Source organism: Candoia aspera, chromosome 8, assembly GCF_035149785.1.
Source record: "Candoia aspera isolate rCanAsp1 chromosome 8, rCanAsp1.hap2, whole genome shotgun sequence".
Lineage (NCBI taxonomy): Eukaryota > Metazoa > Chordata > Lepidosauria > Squamata > Boidae > Candoia > Candoia aspera.
In genome coordinates this window covers 34,263,029-34,281,836 of record NC_086160.1, presented here as the reverse complement: position 1 = coordinate 34,281,836, position 18,808 = coordinate 34,263,029, and the positions used below count along the sequence as shown (strand labels likewise).

The following is an 18,808-nucleotide window of genomic DNA, read 5'->3' as shown; positions in this document are numbered from 1 at the left end:
ATTCAACTTGTATGCAGAACACATCATGCGACAAGCTGGCCTTGAGGAATCCAAGGCTGGAGTTAAAATCTCTGGAAGAAACATTAACAATCTCAGATATGCAGATGATACCACTTTGATGGCTGAAAGTGAAGAGGAACTGAGGAGCCTTATGATGAAGGTGAAAGAAGAAAGTGCAAAAGCTGGTTTGCAGCTAAACCTCAAAAAAACCAAGATTATGGCAACCAGCTTGATTGATAACTGGCAAATAGAGGGAGAAAATGTAGAAGCAGTGAAAGACTTTGTATTCCTAGGTGCAAAGATTACTGCAGATGCTGACTGCAGTCAGGAAATCAGAAGACGCTTAATCCTTGGGAGAAGAGCAATGATAAATCTCGATAAAATAGTGAAGAGCAGAGACATCACACTGACAACAAAGGCCCACATAGTTAAAGCAATGGTGTTCCCTGTAGTAACATATGGCTGCGAGAGCTGGACCATAAGGAAGGCTGAGCGAAGGAAGATCGATGCTTTTGAACTGTGGTGTTGGAGGAAAATTCTGAGAGTGCCTTGGACTGCAAGAAGATCCAACCAGTCCATCCTCCAGGAAATAAAGCCAGACTGCTCACTTGAGGGAATGATATTAAAGGCAAAACTGAAATACTTTGGCCACATAATGAGAAGACAGGACACCCTGGAGAAGATGCTGATGCTAGGGAGAGTGGAAGGCAAAAGGAAGAGGGGTCGACCAAGGGCAAGATGGATGGATGATATTCTAGAGGTGACGGACTCGTCCCTGGGGGAGCTGGGGATGTTGACGACCGACAGGAAGCTCTGGCGTGGGCTGGTCCATGAAGTCACGAAGTGTCGGAAGCGACTAAACGAATAAACAACAACAACATATCTAGCTGATCTGTGGGTCTTCCCTAATCTCTTGAGTCTGATCCTAAATGTGCAAGAAGAAGTTTGTGATCTGAACTACAGTCAGCTCCAGGCCTTGTTTTTACAAAGGTGGGGGGAGGGGTTGGTCCATGTGAAGGAGCAAGTTTAGTACCTGTCTGCAATTCCTTAAACTAAATATAACTTTCCTAGCTGTGCAATCTGACAAGGGTAGATGTACAATCCCAGGAAAAGGTGTAGCTTCTTTAAGGAATTCCAGACAGGTGCTGCATTGCTTTTCCTGACTGTTTTTTGTCTTCAGATCCCAAGTACTGCACAGCCCCTCTGCATAGACTTAAAGTTTATAAGAATCAAACCATCACTGCACATTATTCTGGCTCACTTACACAAAATGAATTAAAATTGCACGTAGACTGTTCATCAATATTTGCAGAGTAGAGTAACTGATCTAGAACAAATAGTAATTTGCCTAATTCAACCAATGAGAAATAAAAAATTATTGATCATAAAAAAAACTATTAGATGTCCATTTATTTTTTAAACAGTTCAACAAAGTCACTTGTAGAGAAAGTGTAGTTTTTAAAATGACATAGATCTGGCATTAGGATAAAAACTCTTATTTAGCTCAATATGGTGAAAATCACAAAGAATAATGGAGACACCAAGGTATGCACACCATAGTTTGTAAGCCATAAAAAAAAAAATATCTCCAAATTCTGTTTTATATGGACTCAGTCAATTTTCTGCTAAACTCGAAGCAGTAATTGGAGAATGTTTTAAAAATAAACAAAAATTCAGGCATCTGAATTACTAGTTCTCTGAAAACAAGTCCAGGACTACCATTATTCACATTTGGCAGTACTGGGAAAACAACATCAACAACTTCTAATCAGTGTATGATCAAATCTTAGTTGTAAAAGGGCTGTGGTGATTTATGACTGCAATATGTTGTTCCCAATTCAACGCTTCCCCTTCAGAAGTAGTTATCTGCAGAATGGATCTTATGTTCTTGGACATTTCTGGGACTTAAAGTGGTTGAAATTTAAAGCCAAATTTGTTTTGTCTCTTACTGTACCAGGAAAATTTAAGTCCATATCTAGAGTATGAAGTAGCAGCTACATATAATCTGTTGCATATCTCTTCTGTACATCAGCATTCTTCCTGATGTATTGTACCCTAAATCTGTTTGTCAAAGAATGTAATGGAAGGAGTAATTTGCTAACACTCTCAAATGCTTTGCTATATTGAAGGAAATATTCAGCATACTCTGACTTGTCCATGCAAAATTAATAATTTTAACATACAGTATTTCATATAATCCAGTGAAGAAGTAACTGGAAAGACACCCAAATGTGGTATTTTGTCCTATAACTGAAAGAAATTGGATCCCTAAGAGTTTTTGACAAAGGGATAGTTGTCCCTGTCTTTTGGTCTGGCTGTACCATAAGACAGAATGAGGTGGTCATCTCAGATGGCAGGTGCTGGGAGGTAACAGGGAGGACGATGTTGAGTCAGTGAGATATATCCCCCCTCCTCAGAAGAGATTCTAAAATATGCTGGAGAATGCTGTCCAATTTCCAGAGCTGAAGAAAGATTTAGCTGTTTATGCAGTCAATTTCTGAACATGAAACATGTCTTATCTGGCTGGCTGTGAAGATCAGCATAGCATTTTCCTGGATATTACCTGGATATTTTTCTGTATACTGGCATGCTGTTCTAATTTGTTTATCTGTTTGTTTCCATGCTACTTGTTTTGTTTTGCTTTGATTTCTTTATTTTATCATAGTGACTTTTTTCATGGTATTGTTTGTTATTAAGTATGTATAGTATGTACCATACTTCTGTTGTATTTGTAAATAGTAGCAAATATTATTTTTTTCATTATAATTTTTTCTCTATAATTTTTCTTAGATGATAATACTGGATGGTCTCAGCAGCTGGATGCATTTTATAATAAACAGATATCCCAATATACCTTTCGGGAGAAAATCAAAGAGTGCTGTAAGTTGTAATAGAAATAATCTGTGGATTTGAGAATTTTCAGTCATTAAATTCTGAAATGATGCCATAATAGAATGGTTTCTTGATTATATTTGTATTAGAGCTATGCAGCATTTTTATTCAAAGGAAAAAGATGTTTCAGAGTACATGTGGCTGTCAGTAACTCTTTAAAGCAGGTTTAATCTTTCCAGCTGCATAGCCTTTCTATCTACAAAGCTGAATATTAATTTAAAATGTTACTGTTGAGATGAAAAAAAATGGGCATTGGAAAGGTAATAACAGTGGTAAATTTTATTTATTTATTACTTACTTACTATGCTTTATAGTGGGACGCGGTGGCGCTGCGGGTTAAACCGCTGAGCTGCCGATCGGAAGGTCGGCGGTTCGAAACCGCGCGGCGGGGTGAGCTCCCGTTGCTAGTCCCAGCTCCTGCACACCAAGTAGTTCGAAAACATGCAAATGTGAGTAGATTAATTGGTACCGCTTCGGCGGGAAGGTAACGGCGTTCCGTGCAGTCATGCTGGCCACATGACCCGGAAGTGTCCCTAGGGACAACGCCGGCTCCAAGGCTTTGAAACGGAGATGAGCACCGCCCCCTAGAGTCGGACTCGACTGGACTTTACGTCAAGGGAAACCTTTACCTTTACCTTTACTATGCTTTATACCTTTTTAGGATAAACATCCTTCCTATTCAGCTTACAAAAACTGTAAATTATTGTAGATTAAAAATAAAATAGGAAATCTTTTATTTAAAAACAATCAATCACAAACACAGAACCCTTTGTGGTAATGATTCAGGAGGGGAAAAGTCCAGTGAAATAGGGTTCTCAGGCGGTGGCTGCTTGACTGCTTTCCTCCATCTTCAGAATTCCTTCCAGGGATGTCCACAAGGTATGGTAAAAAAAAGTCAAGATGGCAGCCACAGTGGTACAAATGAAGCTCCACCCATTTTATGTGCTACATATACAATGGGCGGAGCTTCAATTGTACTGTCATGGCTGCCATCTTGACTTTTTTTGGCCACAGCCTGCAGGCACCCTGTTCCTTCCCATTTTATATGGGAGTTCTTAGCTCCTGTCCAAGTCTGACTGCCTTACTGTGTGACAGCTACAGATTTTTCTGGAAGTTGGGTTCAAATTGTGCCAATCATTTGAACACTATGATGAAGGTCCTGAAATCAGAGAAATGTCACAGAAGAAAGAGAAAGAGCTGAGGGCTCAAAGAGAATGATGGGGAATCTGCCACTGCTGTCTCCCCACCATCATGGGTCCCCTGAGTCAGTTGTCTCATTTTACCTTAACAGTAATCCTGATCCTTAGCAGAAACCATAGGAATATCCAAGCTAGTGTATAATTAGACATGAGCACTTTGCTGGGCTATTATCACTTTCAAACAGACACCATTTCTGATGAGTGGAAGAGAAATGTTCTGCCTTTTGCTGTCCCTTGCAGTGGGATGAAGTACTATACTACAGATTCTTGAAAGAATAGGACTATGACAATTCTTATGCTCCTGATCTCTGGACCTGGCCTTTTTTAAATGAGAAAAACAGCCCTGCAAATAAAGCATTAGGAAAAAAATAAACCATAGACAGGATAGAAGGAACTTTTTGTTTGCTGTAATCACTTCTGGTTAGTGGCTCTGTTCCTTTTTCGCCCGCCAGAAACATCACCAGTTGCTGGAATATCCTTGTTGTGATTAGGACATGGGTACAAAAATTCATAGAGATAACTGTCAATCAATAACTGTAAATAACCCTAATTCTAACCCTAACCAATTTGGTGAGAAAAAAGTGCAAGACAGCTGAAGAAAGTGGATATAATTGATTGATGCCTGAAACCCACTGGTGGGAAAAACTTTTTAGGCAGCAAAAAAGGAACAAGAGCCTGGTTAGCATTTTGTATACTTTTATCTTTTCTCTGAAATACCTTTCCCACTATTTATCTATTGCAATTGTCTTCTTTTAACACTGCACGTAATCCATAGTTCTTTATTGACATGAATGATGAAAGAAAGCTTCAGTTTTGATAGCTATCTCTTTTCATCTGTACTTAGATTGGGCCATTCAGTAATGTTAGGTCATGCACAAAAAAGCAGAACCACCCACACACAAAACTCTGTCAAAAAACATTAAATCACATGTTATTTATTTGGTTTCTATAGCCGTTCATCTCAACAAGTGACTCTGGGTGGCGTACAATCATAAAAACATAAAACAATTAAAACAATACAAAATAAAAATATACAGTCACTGAGTAAAACTATTGCCATAGATGTTAATATAGCCAAGAAACATGCTCATATTCTTTAAAAAGGATCATAAAAACAAAATTTACTTGACTGAAAGGGAAGGGGGATAGCATATTCTACTGGCTAAAGTTCTATTCTATCCTCAACCATGAGAGTTCATTGGGCAACCTTGGGCAGATGTTATTTATCAGGCCGACGATTGGTGGTGGCTGTAGCAAAATTGGAGAAGAGACTGCTACATCCACTGCCTTGGACTCTCTGAAGAAAGGTGGGATATAAATATATTTTTTAAAAAAATAGCAGCTATGTCCCTCTGAGAATAGTGTATTGTTATGACATGAGAAACTGAGAAGCTCCCCGCTTCCTATAGCCGCTAATTCCATGGCAGGGGCACCAGGAACAGCCTCTGAAGTGGATCTCAAGGTTATACACATGGAACTGAAAGCAATGTATGGTTGTTTTGTGAATATAAAGGTGTGTGTACGTGTGTACACACATGCAACTACTTTTTCTTCTTCTCAACTGTTCTCTCTATCCAGTGCTAGATTTTGTGCCAACAGAATGTGTGTGTCATGGCCTAGAGGTTGAATGCAATGATGCCCACCTGCACACTGTTCCTTTGCTTTCTCCAAATGTAACTATGATGTAAGTAAACAGGTAATTATATCTGGGTATTTTGGTCTCTGTTCTATAAGTTGTAACATTATCAGTAGATGAACAATTTGGGGGAGGATCTTCTGAGTGCCTCACCTGCAAAAGCACACTCAGTCTCCAGATGCCAGCACAAGCAGGAACTAACCCACCTATTTAATCAGCTTCTAACCAACATTCTGAAAAGTAATTTTAAAGTGGATATAAATGAAACATCTAGAATGAAGCCATCATTATCAAATGAGATTTTTATTGAGTAGATGAAGTGCACTGACTCTAATCAATAACAACAATTACAATAAGAAATACTCTTAAGCTTTACTCCCCATAAGAGGATTTTTTTTTCAAACAGATTTTGTTTTGGCAGCAATAAGTCAGCGTAAAAGAGTTTTACAGGATTGGTTCCCTATTTGCCATCTAGTTATTAAGACTAGTATTGGTCTTTAACTGATAGAGGACAGATGAGCAGGCTGTTGAGTCTCTAATGGGTAGCTGCTAATTGGACATCCAGATTCACACTTTAAATTTTTCACATTTGATCTCTGCTTGCCTGGAGATGGAGCCAGGAGAACAGAGGTGTTTTTTGTTTTAATAAGCTGAATGCCCACTTTTGCACTTCATAGACATGCATAATGCTATCCTCTCTGATCTGCAAAAATCCAGATGGTCATTAAGTGGGAGCAAAAGGTAAGAGCTATTGATATTACTTTGCTCCAGCTGATTGGTTGTCTGGATTTTTATGGTGGCCCTGATGGATTATGTATCATCAAGTTGGTGTCAGCAACTAGTGATCACATAGACAGATTTTCTCCTGAGCAATCTGACTACAACCTGGTCCTTCAGATCTTCCAATGGTGCACCCATTACTGCTGTAATTAAGTCCACCCACCTTATTGCTGGGCAACTTTTTCTTTTTCCTTTTCTCTTTCCCAGCATTATAGACTTCTCAAGAGAGCTAGGCCTTTGCATAATGTGTCTGAATTCGGATAATTTGAGCCAGGTCATTTGTGCCTCAAGTGTGAACTTTGGGTTGACTTGTTCAATGATCCATTGGTTTGTTTTACATGAAATCAACTATTTGGATTGCTGTAATTATGTAACTGGGACTTAAATTCTCTCTTTAGATTTTTTTTTAAAAATATTTCAATAGCTTTCTTAAATCAGCATATACTGTAAGCCAATTGCAATCATGAAATAATAATCACTGCATACAGGAGAATTAAGGGATATTTTATGAAACTACTTAGTCAAGTTATTTGCTATATAGTGAGGACCTCTAGGGTTTATGACAGTTAACTGCAGAAGAGGCAAAGAAAATCTTGGCTTTAAAAGCAAGTTTGAAGTTTGAAGAATTTTCTAAGAAATTAAATGGAGATTTCACCTGTGCATATGATTATATCTCCAGTCAAGTGTAGAAAATGGCAAAGTTAATTAACACTCAATAGAGTCTGAAAAGTTGACAATCTACTGTATATAATTTGAACATGTCTGTGCTCAGCAGTTTTTACGCATGTTGCACCCTCTTCAAAATTTAAGAAATGCCATCACTAACCAGGTTTTAGTTTCTTGGAAGGAGGTCATTGAAGACTTGATGGTATTTCTGTGATACAAGTCATTTATGCATATATTCATGCTTATTACAAGCAAATGTTCACAATATTAACCCTTCTGTTAATTCCTGTACATCACATTTCTGGGGGTAACCATAGTGTTATTAGAGTACCTGCAGCAGGAAAAATCAATGCTTTGCTTCCTTTTCAATCACCATTCCAACATTAATTCCCCCAAATGCATCAAGGTAGTGTAAGCTACTCCTTTCCCTGTTCAGGAACTCCCCAAGGACATGCTTTAGCAAAATCTGTCCAGCCACATACCTCTTAGAGTGGGGGAAGCTTCCCACTGAAATCTTTTTTTGTAAAGAGCTTTATTAGTTTTCAAAGTATAGTTAACATACAAAATAGAAGTATAGAAAAGTTAGAATATAGAACTAAAGAAAAAACTATAAAAGTATAAATAGATAGAAAACAGAAACAGCAAGTGACTTCTGACTTCCTCCAATACAGATATAGATAAATTTACAAATGTGATCTCTTACCATTAATTAAACCTTACTAACATTATTTCTATCAAACCAAACCATTTAAACACTAAAACCCAAAATCAAAACTTCATTTTTTTCTAACCCAAGCAAGTAATCTAAAAGTGGTTGCCAAGAAGAGATAAATCCAGAAACAGTATTTTCTCTTATTAATGCTATTAGTTTAGCCATTTGTGCCAAATCCATTAATTTAATAATCCAATTTCCCACTGTGGGTATTTGTGAGTCTTTCCATGGTTGTGCATATAAAAGTCTTGCTGCTGTAATCATATATAAAAGCAAAGTCCCATATTTTTTCTCAAGGACCTTCTCCATCAAACCTAAGAGGAACAATTCTGGGTTTTTTTGTAAGTTCACTTTGAGAATCTTTTGAATAATAGTACATATTTGATCCCAAAACTTTTAGCCTTCTCACAGGTCCACCAAAGATGATAAAAAGTACCTTCACCCTGTAAACATTTCCAACAAACATTTGTTACACCATTATACATTTCTGACAACTTATCAAGGGTCAGATACCAACAGTAAATCATTTTATAAAAATTCTCTTTTAAATAATAATTCAAAGTAAATTTCAAACCATTGTTCCACATATTTTCCCATTGTTCCAACATCTTATATCCCACTGAAATCTTGAAACTCTTTGTGCTAAGACATTTTGAGCCCCCTAAAAGACCATTCTGACCAATCCCAAATCCACAATCCAGAATAGCAGAAGTGGGAAATGAAACAATGGGTATAAAAAGTACATATTGTAAATGGTCATTATGAAAATTGAAGATAAATGTTCATGTCTAACTGACTGTTAATGCCCTGTGAATTATGATTGAAGGTGTAAGTTTCTCCTTACGGCAATGAACTCACCCTGTATGCTGGCAGGGTATGGTTGTGGATGACCCTCTCATCTGTATGATTTTTAAAGTTATAGTAGGTGTTGAAAAAGAAGCTGCAAGGCTGTTACATTCTTCCTTCCAGCCCCCCACCCCACCCCTTTTTTAAAAATTAAACATTTAGAAAGTTGTGGCCTGATTGGTATTGGCACCAGCTACTGGCAGAATCAGGGGAGGCTGACCCATCCCCATCTCTTTCTGCCTCACCCCCTTCTGGGTGACTGGAGAAGAGAAACGTAAAACAGACACAGAAAAAGATTTCTTAGGAAGTTCCCTTTTCTCTGGAGCGTTTCTGTAAACTTTGGAGTCTTTATGGTCTGTAAACTCCCTCAACCATACTTGACAAGGTAGTTGGTTTAGCCCCATACCACCCTGGGATTAATTCTGAGGATTATCTGACTGGATTATGACATTCTAAGTAACTCCCCAATCAGAAACGTATCTCATGCAAACATAATCTTAATGCACTCACAGCATAGTAGATCATGTATTCTTTGAATGATGCTATTGATTAAAATGTGCAGCAGATGTGAACAGTAATTTAACTACCTATTTAGAGGACCATACCTACCTTAAGTATGAAACAAACAGAAATCAGTGGAACTGGGGAAATGATAGACAATTCCTTGTAATTCTTACTGTAATATATTTATAACAAGTCAAGTAAACACTACTTATCTGTTGAAGCATGTAGTCTACTCTATCACTATACAATGTAATGTAAAAAGATCGTACTTTCTATCCCTGACTTTCACATAAATAAGCATTTTTATAGATCTATACCAAGCATTATTGATTGCCGACCATAGCTGAAACTACAAACATTTAAAGAGTAAACTTTTGAATAATCAGTGAATGTAAACACAGATATGCCTGTATTTATATATACTTTTATTTAATCTCCATGAATTAATTTAATCTATAGAAATACCGATCAGCTGTATGTCAGTAGTTTACAGTTATCCACTAATCTTATTAATACTATTTTAATTACAGATCTCTACAATGGAATCTGCTGAGAAAACTTGTAGCCAATGGTTTCAAAAAATATCAGGATCTTAAATACTTGTAAGACATTATTTAATTTCAAATATCAAAATATTATACATCATTGCTTTGTAATGTAGTGATTAAGGGTGAGTTCACATGTTTTATTATGTGAAAACCAGAAATATAGATTGATTATTAATGGAATGTCTGACCTTGCTATCACTAATCTTTTTGTTTTCTGCTAAACAGTTTTCCAAGGATGAGAAGCATTAACAAACACTGGATAAGGCTACATGGTGAAGCTGCACTTTATATCTACTTACTGTGGAGAAAGCCCTATTAAATTCAACTGGACTTATCTTTGAATAGACATGTATAGCTTCATCATTTGAAATTATACCTTAAGCTCTTATATACATATAAAGCATGCTGAAATTAAGCAAATAGAGATGGAAGCTTTCTTTTTTCTTTTTAATAAGAATTTTATTAAGTTTAAGCAAAGATAAAAGCTACAGAAAAACAAAAAAACTACAAAGAAAAAAAAACTAAAAAAGCGTAGAAACACAAAGAAGAATTTTTCAAAATCACAGAAAGAGGTAATTTCCGACTTTTAACAGCAAGGATATACAACAATTTTCCATACTCAATCCCTTACTCTATATTAAACCAAAATCACATTATTTCTATAAATCATTCCATTGGCACATTATAAAAATCACTAAATACACTTGCTCCCTCCCCTTATATTAAAAGAAAAAAATATTTATATATTTATGTTATTTTCTATCCCGTCTTTATTAATAATAATAACAACAACAACTCAAGGCAGCTGACCTACCAAATATTCCTTCCTCCTCCTATTTTCCCCACAGCAACAACCCTGTGAGGTTAGTTGGGCTGAGAGAGAGAGTGACTGGCCCAAGGTCACCCAGCCAGCTTTCATGCCTAAGGCGGGACTAGAACTCTCAGTCTCCTGGTCTCTAGCCCAGACCCTTAACCACTAGATCAAACTGGCTGTCTAAATACACACACACACGCATACACACACACACCCTAAACAACTCCCCCCAAAAAGATAACATTTATTTAATTATTTCCTTCCTACTACTATTCTATACATTCCTGTCTAGTATAATAAAGATCAAACGAAACAACGTATAAATTGTCTGCCATTATACTTGATAATACAACAATTTTAATAATCTTAATCATATTAAACCCAAAACCAAACATTTATTATTTTTATTATACCTTAATAATCTTAATCCAAATCGTTAAAGATAAATGAAATCAGTCAAACCCTAAAAGCAACCCAGATAAATATTCTTAAACCCTTATCCCACTTCAAAATAAACCAGAGCATTTACATATCCCCACAATACACACAGAGCTTTTTTCTTTAAAAAATCAAACGGACCAACTGCCCAGCTCAAAAATTCCAACTTCTCTTCTAGAGACCTCCCATACATAATAACCCCTTCTTTTCCATGGCATTCCATCAGAAAATCAATTTCACTTATGGCTTGCAACTTGATCTCCCCTTTAATTTCTTCAACTCTATATGATCTTCATCCAGCATTTCAACAGAAGTCCCAATCACACTCTTAGAAGAAACATTTCTGTCGCTGTTAAATTTCTCAGTTCCTTCCACAACATTCCCAACCAGATGACACATTTTAAATCTCATATTTTCCACAATGTCCTGAATGCCTTCCATAAAAACTTCACAGGAATAAGAAAGAATCTGTTTAAAATCTCGGTGGAAGTCAGAGAAAGTCTGCTTAAACTCCTCCATGTCTCAAGCAGTAGATTATGGCGTCCGCTAGGAGCTTAACCAGCAAAAATTGAAGATATGAAAGAATTCTGGAATGTGTTTACATAATTAAAAGTGGGATATGCTGACAGTTCCCCAGCATATCCCACTTTTAATTATGAGAATATCGGGAAAGTAGAAGCAGAAAATTGAAAAGTTCAAAACAGCCAATTCAACATGTAGGAAAATGCTAATATCTTCAAATTCAGTACAAAAATAATAACAGGGAGACAATTATTTACTCTCAATCCTTCTTAATATTTGGATGGAAAACAAAGTCCAAAACTTTAAAAAAAAAAAATTAAGTTAATCCCCAAAATAACGATAAGCACCAAGAGAACCCATTTCTCCTTGCCATAGAGTACCTCTCTTAAGGTATGTGTACTTAAAAGAAATATAAATTGGTTGATTTAGAAATGAGGTGGCCAGTCTTAGTGTCCCTTTAAGGCTACAGTGCAGCTTGGAAATGGTGACATCCCAGCCTCCCGGTTGCTCTTACCAGTTGAGTGTGAACACTGTTTGCAATCTTCTGGCTGCAAGCAGCTGTCCGGAGGACAGATGGGGTGATTCCTGGTGTTTTCCTTATCCGGAAAAACACTCCTCAGCTTCAGGAAAAACCTGCCTGAGCCTGAAAAATCTGCTGCGTTGTCAGTTCTGCCCACTGAGCCCGCAGGCACAGCTGTTCAGTCCACCATGTCCCACCGGAAGTCTGAGATGGAAGTTTTCAAAACTGGAATTCAAAAGATTCTACAAGAACTATGTGTTTTATAGAAAAGGCAAATCAATTAGACCAGGCTTCTTCTGTTTAGCTTTTGAGCTAGTCCAGAATTCCACCCGGAGTAGTTCACCACTGAAACCAGGGCCAGCCAAGTTTACCACCATCATTGTGAGAAGGATGAAACTCTGACTTTCTGGTACAATTTGTCCTCACCTGCACTGAAAATTTGTTCAACTTTTTAAATCAGTTACAGCAAAACAAAACAAAACAAAATAGCCAACACTCTGGGTTCCACTTAGGGAGATTTGTGTTGTGTTTATTGTCACAATACCATACACTTTCTAAAAATATTGACCATATTAATAAATTTTAATATATATGTAATTAAGATACTGTACATGTGCAGTGACACACACACACACACACGTACGATGACATATACATACATATCTATATCTGTATGTCAATCTCAAATCTTCCTGGTTCTACTATCATTTTATTTGTCCAGGTTTGTTTATTCAAGTTGGATAATTGAATTTTTTATCCTTTTTTGGACACAACTTTAAATCAGAGTTATGAACATAATTTATGTAGGAAAATACTGTCTTTTCATTTAAAAAGTGTAGCATCAGAAGTGCAAGATTTTTGCTTCGGTCATCCTTCTGTTTTCTTTTTCAACTCAATATAAAACCAATATTATCTCCAACATTAAAATAGTCTTGAAAGGTTTCTTGAGAAGGATTTTTTTAAATTGAAGCCACATATATACCATATTTATATCAAACATTTAGCAACTTATTATTCCCATTTTCTTCACAGGTACCTTCAAAATAATAATATAAGCATTGTGTCAGGACATGCTTTCAAAGGACTCTACAATCTGACTAAGTTGTAGGTATTTCTTTTATAGTTCTGTGCTATAACAATTGATCCACTAACATTGTTAGAATAATTTCACTAGCCTTGCTGTTGCTTCCTGTACTGCTAAAGATAAGAATGTTTACAAGAACAGTGTGATATATGTCAGCTCCATCATGGGGTTTCCTATATCTATTCTGAACAGTTTGATAGAACAATTAAATACAAAAACGAATGCATGAAATACTGTATTAATGAACTGCTCAATGATTTTGTAAAACTATTTATTGCCTGTGCATTTTATTGGTGTGGTTTCAGATATCTGAATAATAACAAGATAACCTTTTTAAAACACCGTGTATTTGAAGACCTACATAAACTCGAATGGCTGTATGTATTGGCTTTGTTTCAGATTATTGCTGCAATTTAAAAATTACTTATCTTTTATAAATTAAAAATGTACTTATCTATTTGAATATGTTTTGCATATTACATGACAATATGATCTATATTAACAAATTAATAACATAGTATATAATGTGCAATTTAAAATGCATGAATATGTAAATCATATACAGACTCTAGGAAATTTAATCAAATGTATTTTCCTTGGCTCTCTGCTTAAAAATATATATGTAATCAGTCCCAACAGATTAAGTTTGAACTGCCAATCAGGGATAGGTTTGCCCTTCCAATACTGTATAATAATTCTCATTCCTCTTACCATATGCAAACTACATATAATTTCAGGTACTGATAATTCATCCTCAACAAGAACTACTTTTTGTTAGTCAGGCAGAAAGCTCATTTGAGTCCATTTTTTTTCTTAGGCCTGAGCTCTTTCCATCCTTTTTGGTTTCTTTGCAATCTTGAAATGTTGTGAATCTTCTTGCCAAAAGGCTACCTTGATGGGCATAACCAGTTGTAAAGCAACAATGCAGCAGAACTACCTGGTACGCAGTCACCTTTAGAGTACTCTATACCACTGCGTATCTTTGTCCCTTTCCTAACCAGGTATCCATAATTCCAAACAAAGCACTGAGCTTCATGCATCCATCATTTTTTATTTTTGTGAGAATGCTTATGCTCATTTGAGAAAGGCATTCTTCAAAATAAAAACTGGAAGCTGGCATGCCAGCTTCCTTTATTTTTAGTTTAAAATATTAACATTAAAACAATACTAAAAATGTGGAGTCCTTGGTGCTCTCTGAGCTTGGTTGTTTGCCTGCAGACATTTCATTACCCAACTAGGTAACATAATCAGCGCTGACAATATTATCTAGTTGGGTAATGAAACATCTGCAAGCAAACAACCAAGCTCAGAGAGCACCAAGGACTCCACAGTTCAACCTTGAGCTACAGATATTCTGTTCTGTTGAAATACTAAAAATGCTGAGGACAGCATACTGATAAGCACAAAGAAGTACCTGGGTAACTAAATTTGGGACCCGTCTTAGAGAATCAAATAGATTTTATAAAAAGGATGTGAGAGGGCAGTGGAGATACATACTATGCCCCCACCCCCCATTCCAATCTCACTTATGTTGACAGGGAAGGTCAGCAGTTAAGTTACTGACTAACTTATATTGGATAAGGCATTTTCCTCCTGGGGGATGCTATTTTTCTCCGGAAATGGCCTTTTTCAGTATACGTGTATGTGTGTGCACCTACCTATCTATATATTTATGAAAATACTGTGCAGCTCCATTGATTTTTCTTGAATCCTCCTTATGAGAAAAAATCGTTCATTCACATTTTGTTTCTTGAAGAAAATGATCTCAGCTAAATTTTCTTCTGGGCAAGGGATAGGTTTCGATAGAGCTGTCCCTTTCTCAAACTTGACCCTATCTTGGACTATTCTAGTGTTCTTTATAAGGAACACATATGGACTGATGCCTGTAATGAGAAATCTTAAGTTGATTGACATTTTTATTTTAAGATATTCTTTTTTACTGGTAGCTATCACTTTGTAGCAAACAATAGAAACTAGAATCAAGAATCAAAAGACTTTTTTTTTGCTGCCAAGCTTTTCAAGTGAAGCTGTGTCTTACAAATCTATGGTGCAATCTGTTGCATTTCCAAAATAATTAAGTGATAAAGTACTAATCAAATCAGTGTAAAAATCGACAAGAAACCTTTCGGATTTGAGCACTTACTTAAAAAAAAATAGAAAAACTCTAGAAAGGTTCCTATTGTCATTTTGAAATAACTCAAGGACATTCAACTTCTAATTATCTAAGATATTAAGGAAGGCCTGTTTTACTCCACTTTCTATTTTTTAACTCTCAGTAACACCAATTGCTCTTTCTTACATATGCTTCAGAAGAAAACTGCCTTTAAAAACAGAGTAATATAACTGATGGGCATACAAGTGATGCTGTGCAGGTGCTTACTGGTACCTGGAGGCTGTGAGGGTCTGGATGGGGATGAATAGTGCAATTCAATCCTTACAAGACTGAGTATCTCTGGGGCGGGGGACTAGTTCTAGAGCTGTTCTATTGAGACCTCTGGATGGGGTATCACTCCCCCAGAGATTGTTGGTGTGTAATGTAGGGGTCCTCCTGGACTCACAATTCCTGTTCAAGGAGCAGCTGAAGTCAAGGCTAGAGGGCCTTTGCACAGATCCATCTTGTGCACCAGTTGCACCCCTTCTTGGATCAAGAATTCTGTTCTGCTCACAGTCACTCATGCCTTAGTTACTTCCTGTCTGGGTTACTGCATCATGCTCTATATGGGGCTGTCCTTGAAAAGCATTTGAAACATTCCACTGGGCCAGAATGCAGTGGTGCATACAGTGTTGGATTCACTGGGGTTTGCCTATGTAACATCTCTGCTGTGCAAGCTGTACTGACTCCCAGCATGCTTCGAGGTACAATTCAAGGGGCTGGTTAGCACCTCTAAAGACCTGTGTGGCACAGGGCCAGGTTACTTGCAGTACTATCTATCTTCAGTTGTTTCTGCCTGTCCCACCAGATCCACAAGGGTGGACTTGGTCCAGGTCCCCTCAGTGAAACAGTGCTGACTTGAGGGCCTTCTCTCTTATGCCACCTGCCTGTGAAACAGCCTCCTCCAAGGCTGTCAAACTTGGCTTTTCTCACAGGCATTAGGGGTTGTTAACGGACTCCAAAATTGGTAAATTTGTGGTTGAGGATTAGGTGTGAGGTCCCTCAGCTTTTTAGTTTGCATTTCATATGTATTACAGTACGTATGTTTGTTGTATTTGTATGTATGCTGTTTTTATTGTTTTGTATTGTGAACTGTCCAGAGTTACAGGTAGTCCTTGGTTAATGACTGCCCCGTTTAGTGACCATCTGAACTTACAATGACACTCAGAAAAATAGCTTAACGACCAGTCCTTGAACTTATGATGGTCGCAGCGTCCCTGTGGTCACGTGATCACCATTTGGGTGCCTTGCAATGGGCGCATTTTTATGACAATTGCCTCATCCCTTAGTCAAGTTATAGCCATTTGCAAGCTTCACAGCCAGCTTCCGACAAGCAAAGTCAATGGAAAAGCTAGCAGAAAGTCACAAGTCATGGTCACATGATGTTGTGCTTAACAACTGCAGGTGATTTGCTTAATGGGAGAACTGAATAAGTTGGGGGTGGCCACATGATGTTTCACTTTAGAACTATGTTGCTTAACAAAAGAGTTACGCGTTCCAATTGCAATCGTCAAGTGAGGATTACCTTTAGTTGCATAAAATAGGGGGCCATATAAATTTAATAAACAAACAAATAAATCTGGCTGAGATGATCACCATACTATTGATGATGGGTCTGAGTGTTTTGTAAACAGAAGGCTGCTGTGAGTGCCTTCTAAATAAAAAAGATAACAATATTCTAAATAAAGTATTGGGTAATTGCTGATCTTATATCCCAAATTCTGTATGAACCAGCTTACTTCAACTATGCCCTCCTTCCCCATCCAGTCTGAGTTGTAGAAAAGTAGAGCATTTAACAAGTGTCTATTCTTATTGGCTGGCATATACTGCATTTAAACATCAGAAGTGTTGTATGATTCCACATGTGGTTGTTTCTTTTTTGAAATGAGTACCATGCATATTGGAGGTTAAAAATCTTGAAGAGCAGATTACTTTACTAATATTTTTAGCCTAAATCATGCCTTTCCTTGGTTTACAGCATAATGGAAAACAATACAATGAAATGCATCTCTCCACTAACCTTTTATGGACTCAGCTCGCTAATTCTCTTGCAAGTATTAAGTTAATTTAAAATGTGTTTATTATGTAAGATTGTGCATAGGAAGCTTATAATTATGTTGAATAATGAGTTAGGTCAAATACTGAATTTCTCTAATAAGGTTCCTAAAAAAAAACCAAATAAATTTCTAGGATTATATTTAAGGTGCCAGAATAACAATATAAATACATTGTGTGTTTTTCATTTCAGAACTCACTTAAGGCACATTTCAGTCTTCATGGACATTTCTCTGAGTTCAATGCTAAAGGAAATAAAAAATAGTTTAAGGGACAGAATGACAACTTGCAAAGCTGAAGATTATTAACAAATTGAAATAAACATTGGCTGGTGGCTCATTACAAAAGACAATGTTTATTAGAGAAAGCATATGCTCTGTTTTTAATTCCATGTTTTGATATAGTGTGGAGGTTCTCTAGACCTCTTGCCCTCTGGATCGCAGGCAACCACAGCTGTGCTTCAGTTTTCCTTGACTGCGGGAAGAGGGTGTGATACAGCCAGGGGTAGCATCCGCATCACGTGCAAGTGCTAGCCAGAGTGCCTGCAATGATGGCTCTGATTCAGCTAGTCTGCTACTCCACACTTTTTACTACTGAGGGAAAAACATAGCATGATGAGAAGTGGCTCCTAAGAAAGTGTCCTCTTGGTCCTTTAAAGTGGCCTTGCCTTGCCAACTAAAGTACAGGTAGTCCTTGCTTAATGACCATTAGTTTAGTGACAGTTCGGACTTACAACAGTGCTGAAAAAACTGACATGTGGCCAGGCCTCACACTTATGACTGCCGCAGCATCTCTGCAGTCACATGATTACAATTTGGGCACTTGGCAACCAGTTCGCATTTATGACTGTTGCAGTGGTCACGTGATTGCCATTTTTGGCTTTCCCGGCCGGCTTCTGGCAAGCAAAATCAGTGGGGAACTGTGATTCACTTAACGACTAATGGTTTGCTTAACACCCACAGTGATTTGCTAAATGACCACCACAAAAAAAGTCATAAAATTGGGTTGGATTTGCTTAATGACTACTTCACTTAGCAACCAAAATTCTGGTCTCAATTGTGGCCATTAAGCAAGGACTACCTGTACATAATTCAGCTTAACTTTCACGCAGTATCATCCAGCATGCCAAAGAAGGAATATTTTTCAAAACCTTTTGCTACATCAGTGAATGCAGATTATGGTTCATTATTGGTTCCTGATCATAGGTTATATTCTTTCTATTCTTACCCTATTTTGCTTTGTAAATCTGTTTTGCATGTTACTCAACTAGTATAATACATGCAAACATATACAGATAAACAATTCTAAAATTATTCCAGATAATTTCATGCTGTTATCGAAGTAAGATTTTGCTTACATAAGGGCACATGTGACAAAAATAGACATACAAGGTATACGTCTTGACTAATCATCAAGGTTAAGAAAGAAATTTGCTGAGCA

At 37.1% G+C, this 18,808-nt stretch overlaps 1 protein-coding gene across 1 annotated transcript in view; it reads left to right on the top strand.

Moving 5' to 3' along the window:
* Positions 1–18,808, top strand: part of RXFP1 (relaxin family peptide receptor 1) — a 44,151-nt gene that overhangs the window by 11,935 nt on the left and 13,408 nt on the right. Inside the window, exons 3-8 of the mRNA XM_063309644.1 lie at positions 2,791–2,880; positions 5,670–5,775; positions 9,766–9,837; positions 13,110–13,181; positions 13,467–13,538; positions 17,292–17,363. Coding sequence (XP_063165714.1) covers positions 2,791–2,880; positions 5,670–5,775; positions 9,766–9,837; positions 13,110–13,181; positions 13,467–13,538; positions 17,292–17,363 — 484 coding nt within the window. The remainder of the gene's footprint in view (positions 1–2,790; positions 2,881–5,669; positions 5,776–9,765; positions 9,838–13,109; positions 13,182–13,466; positions 13,539–17,291; positions 17,364–18,808) is intronic.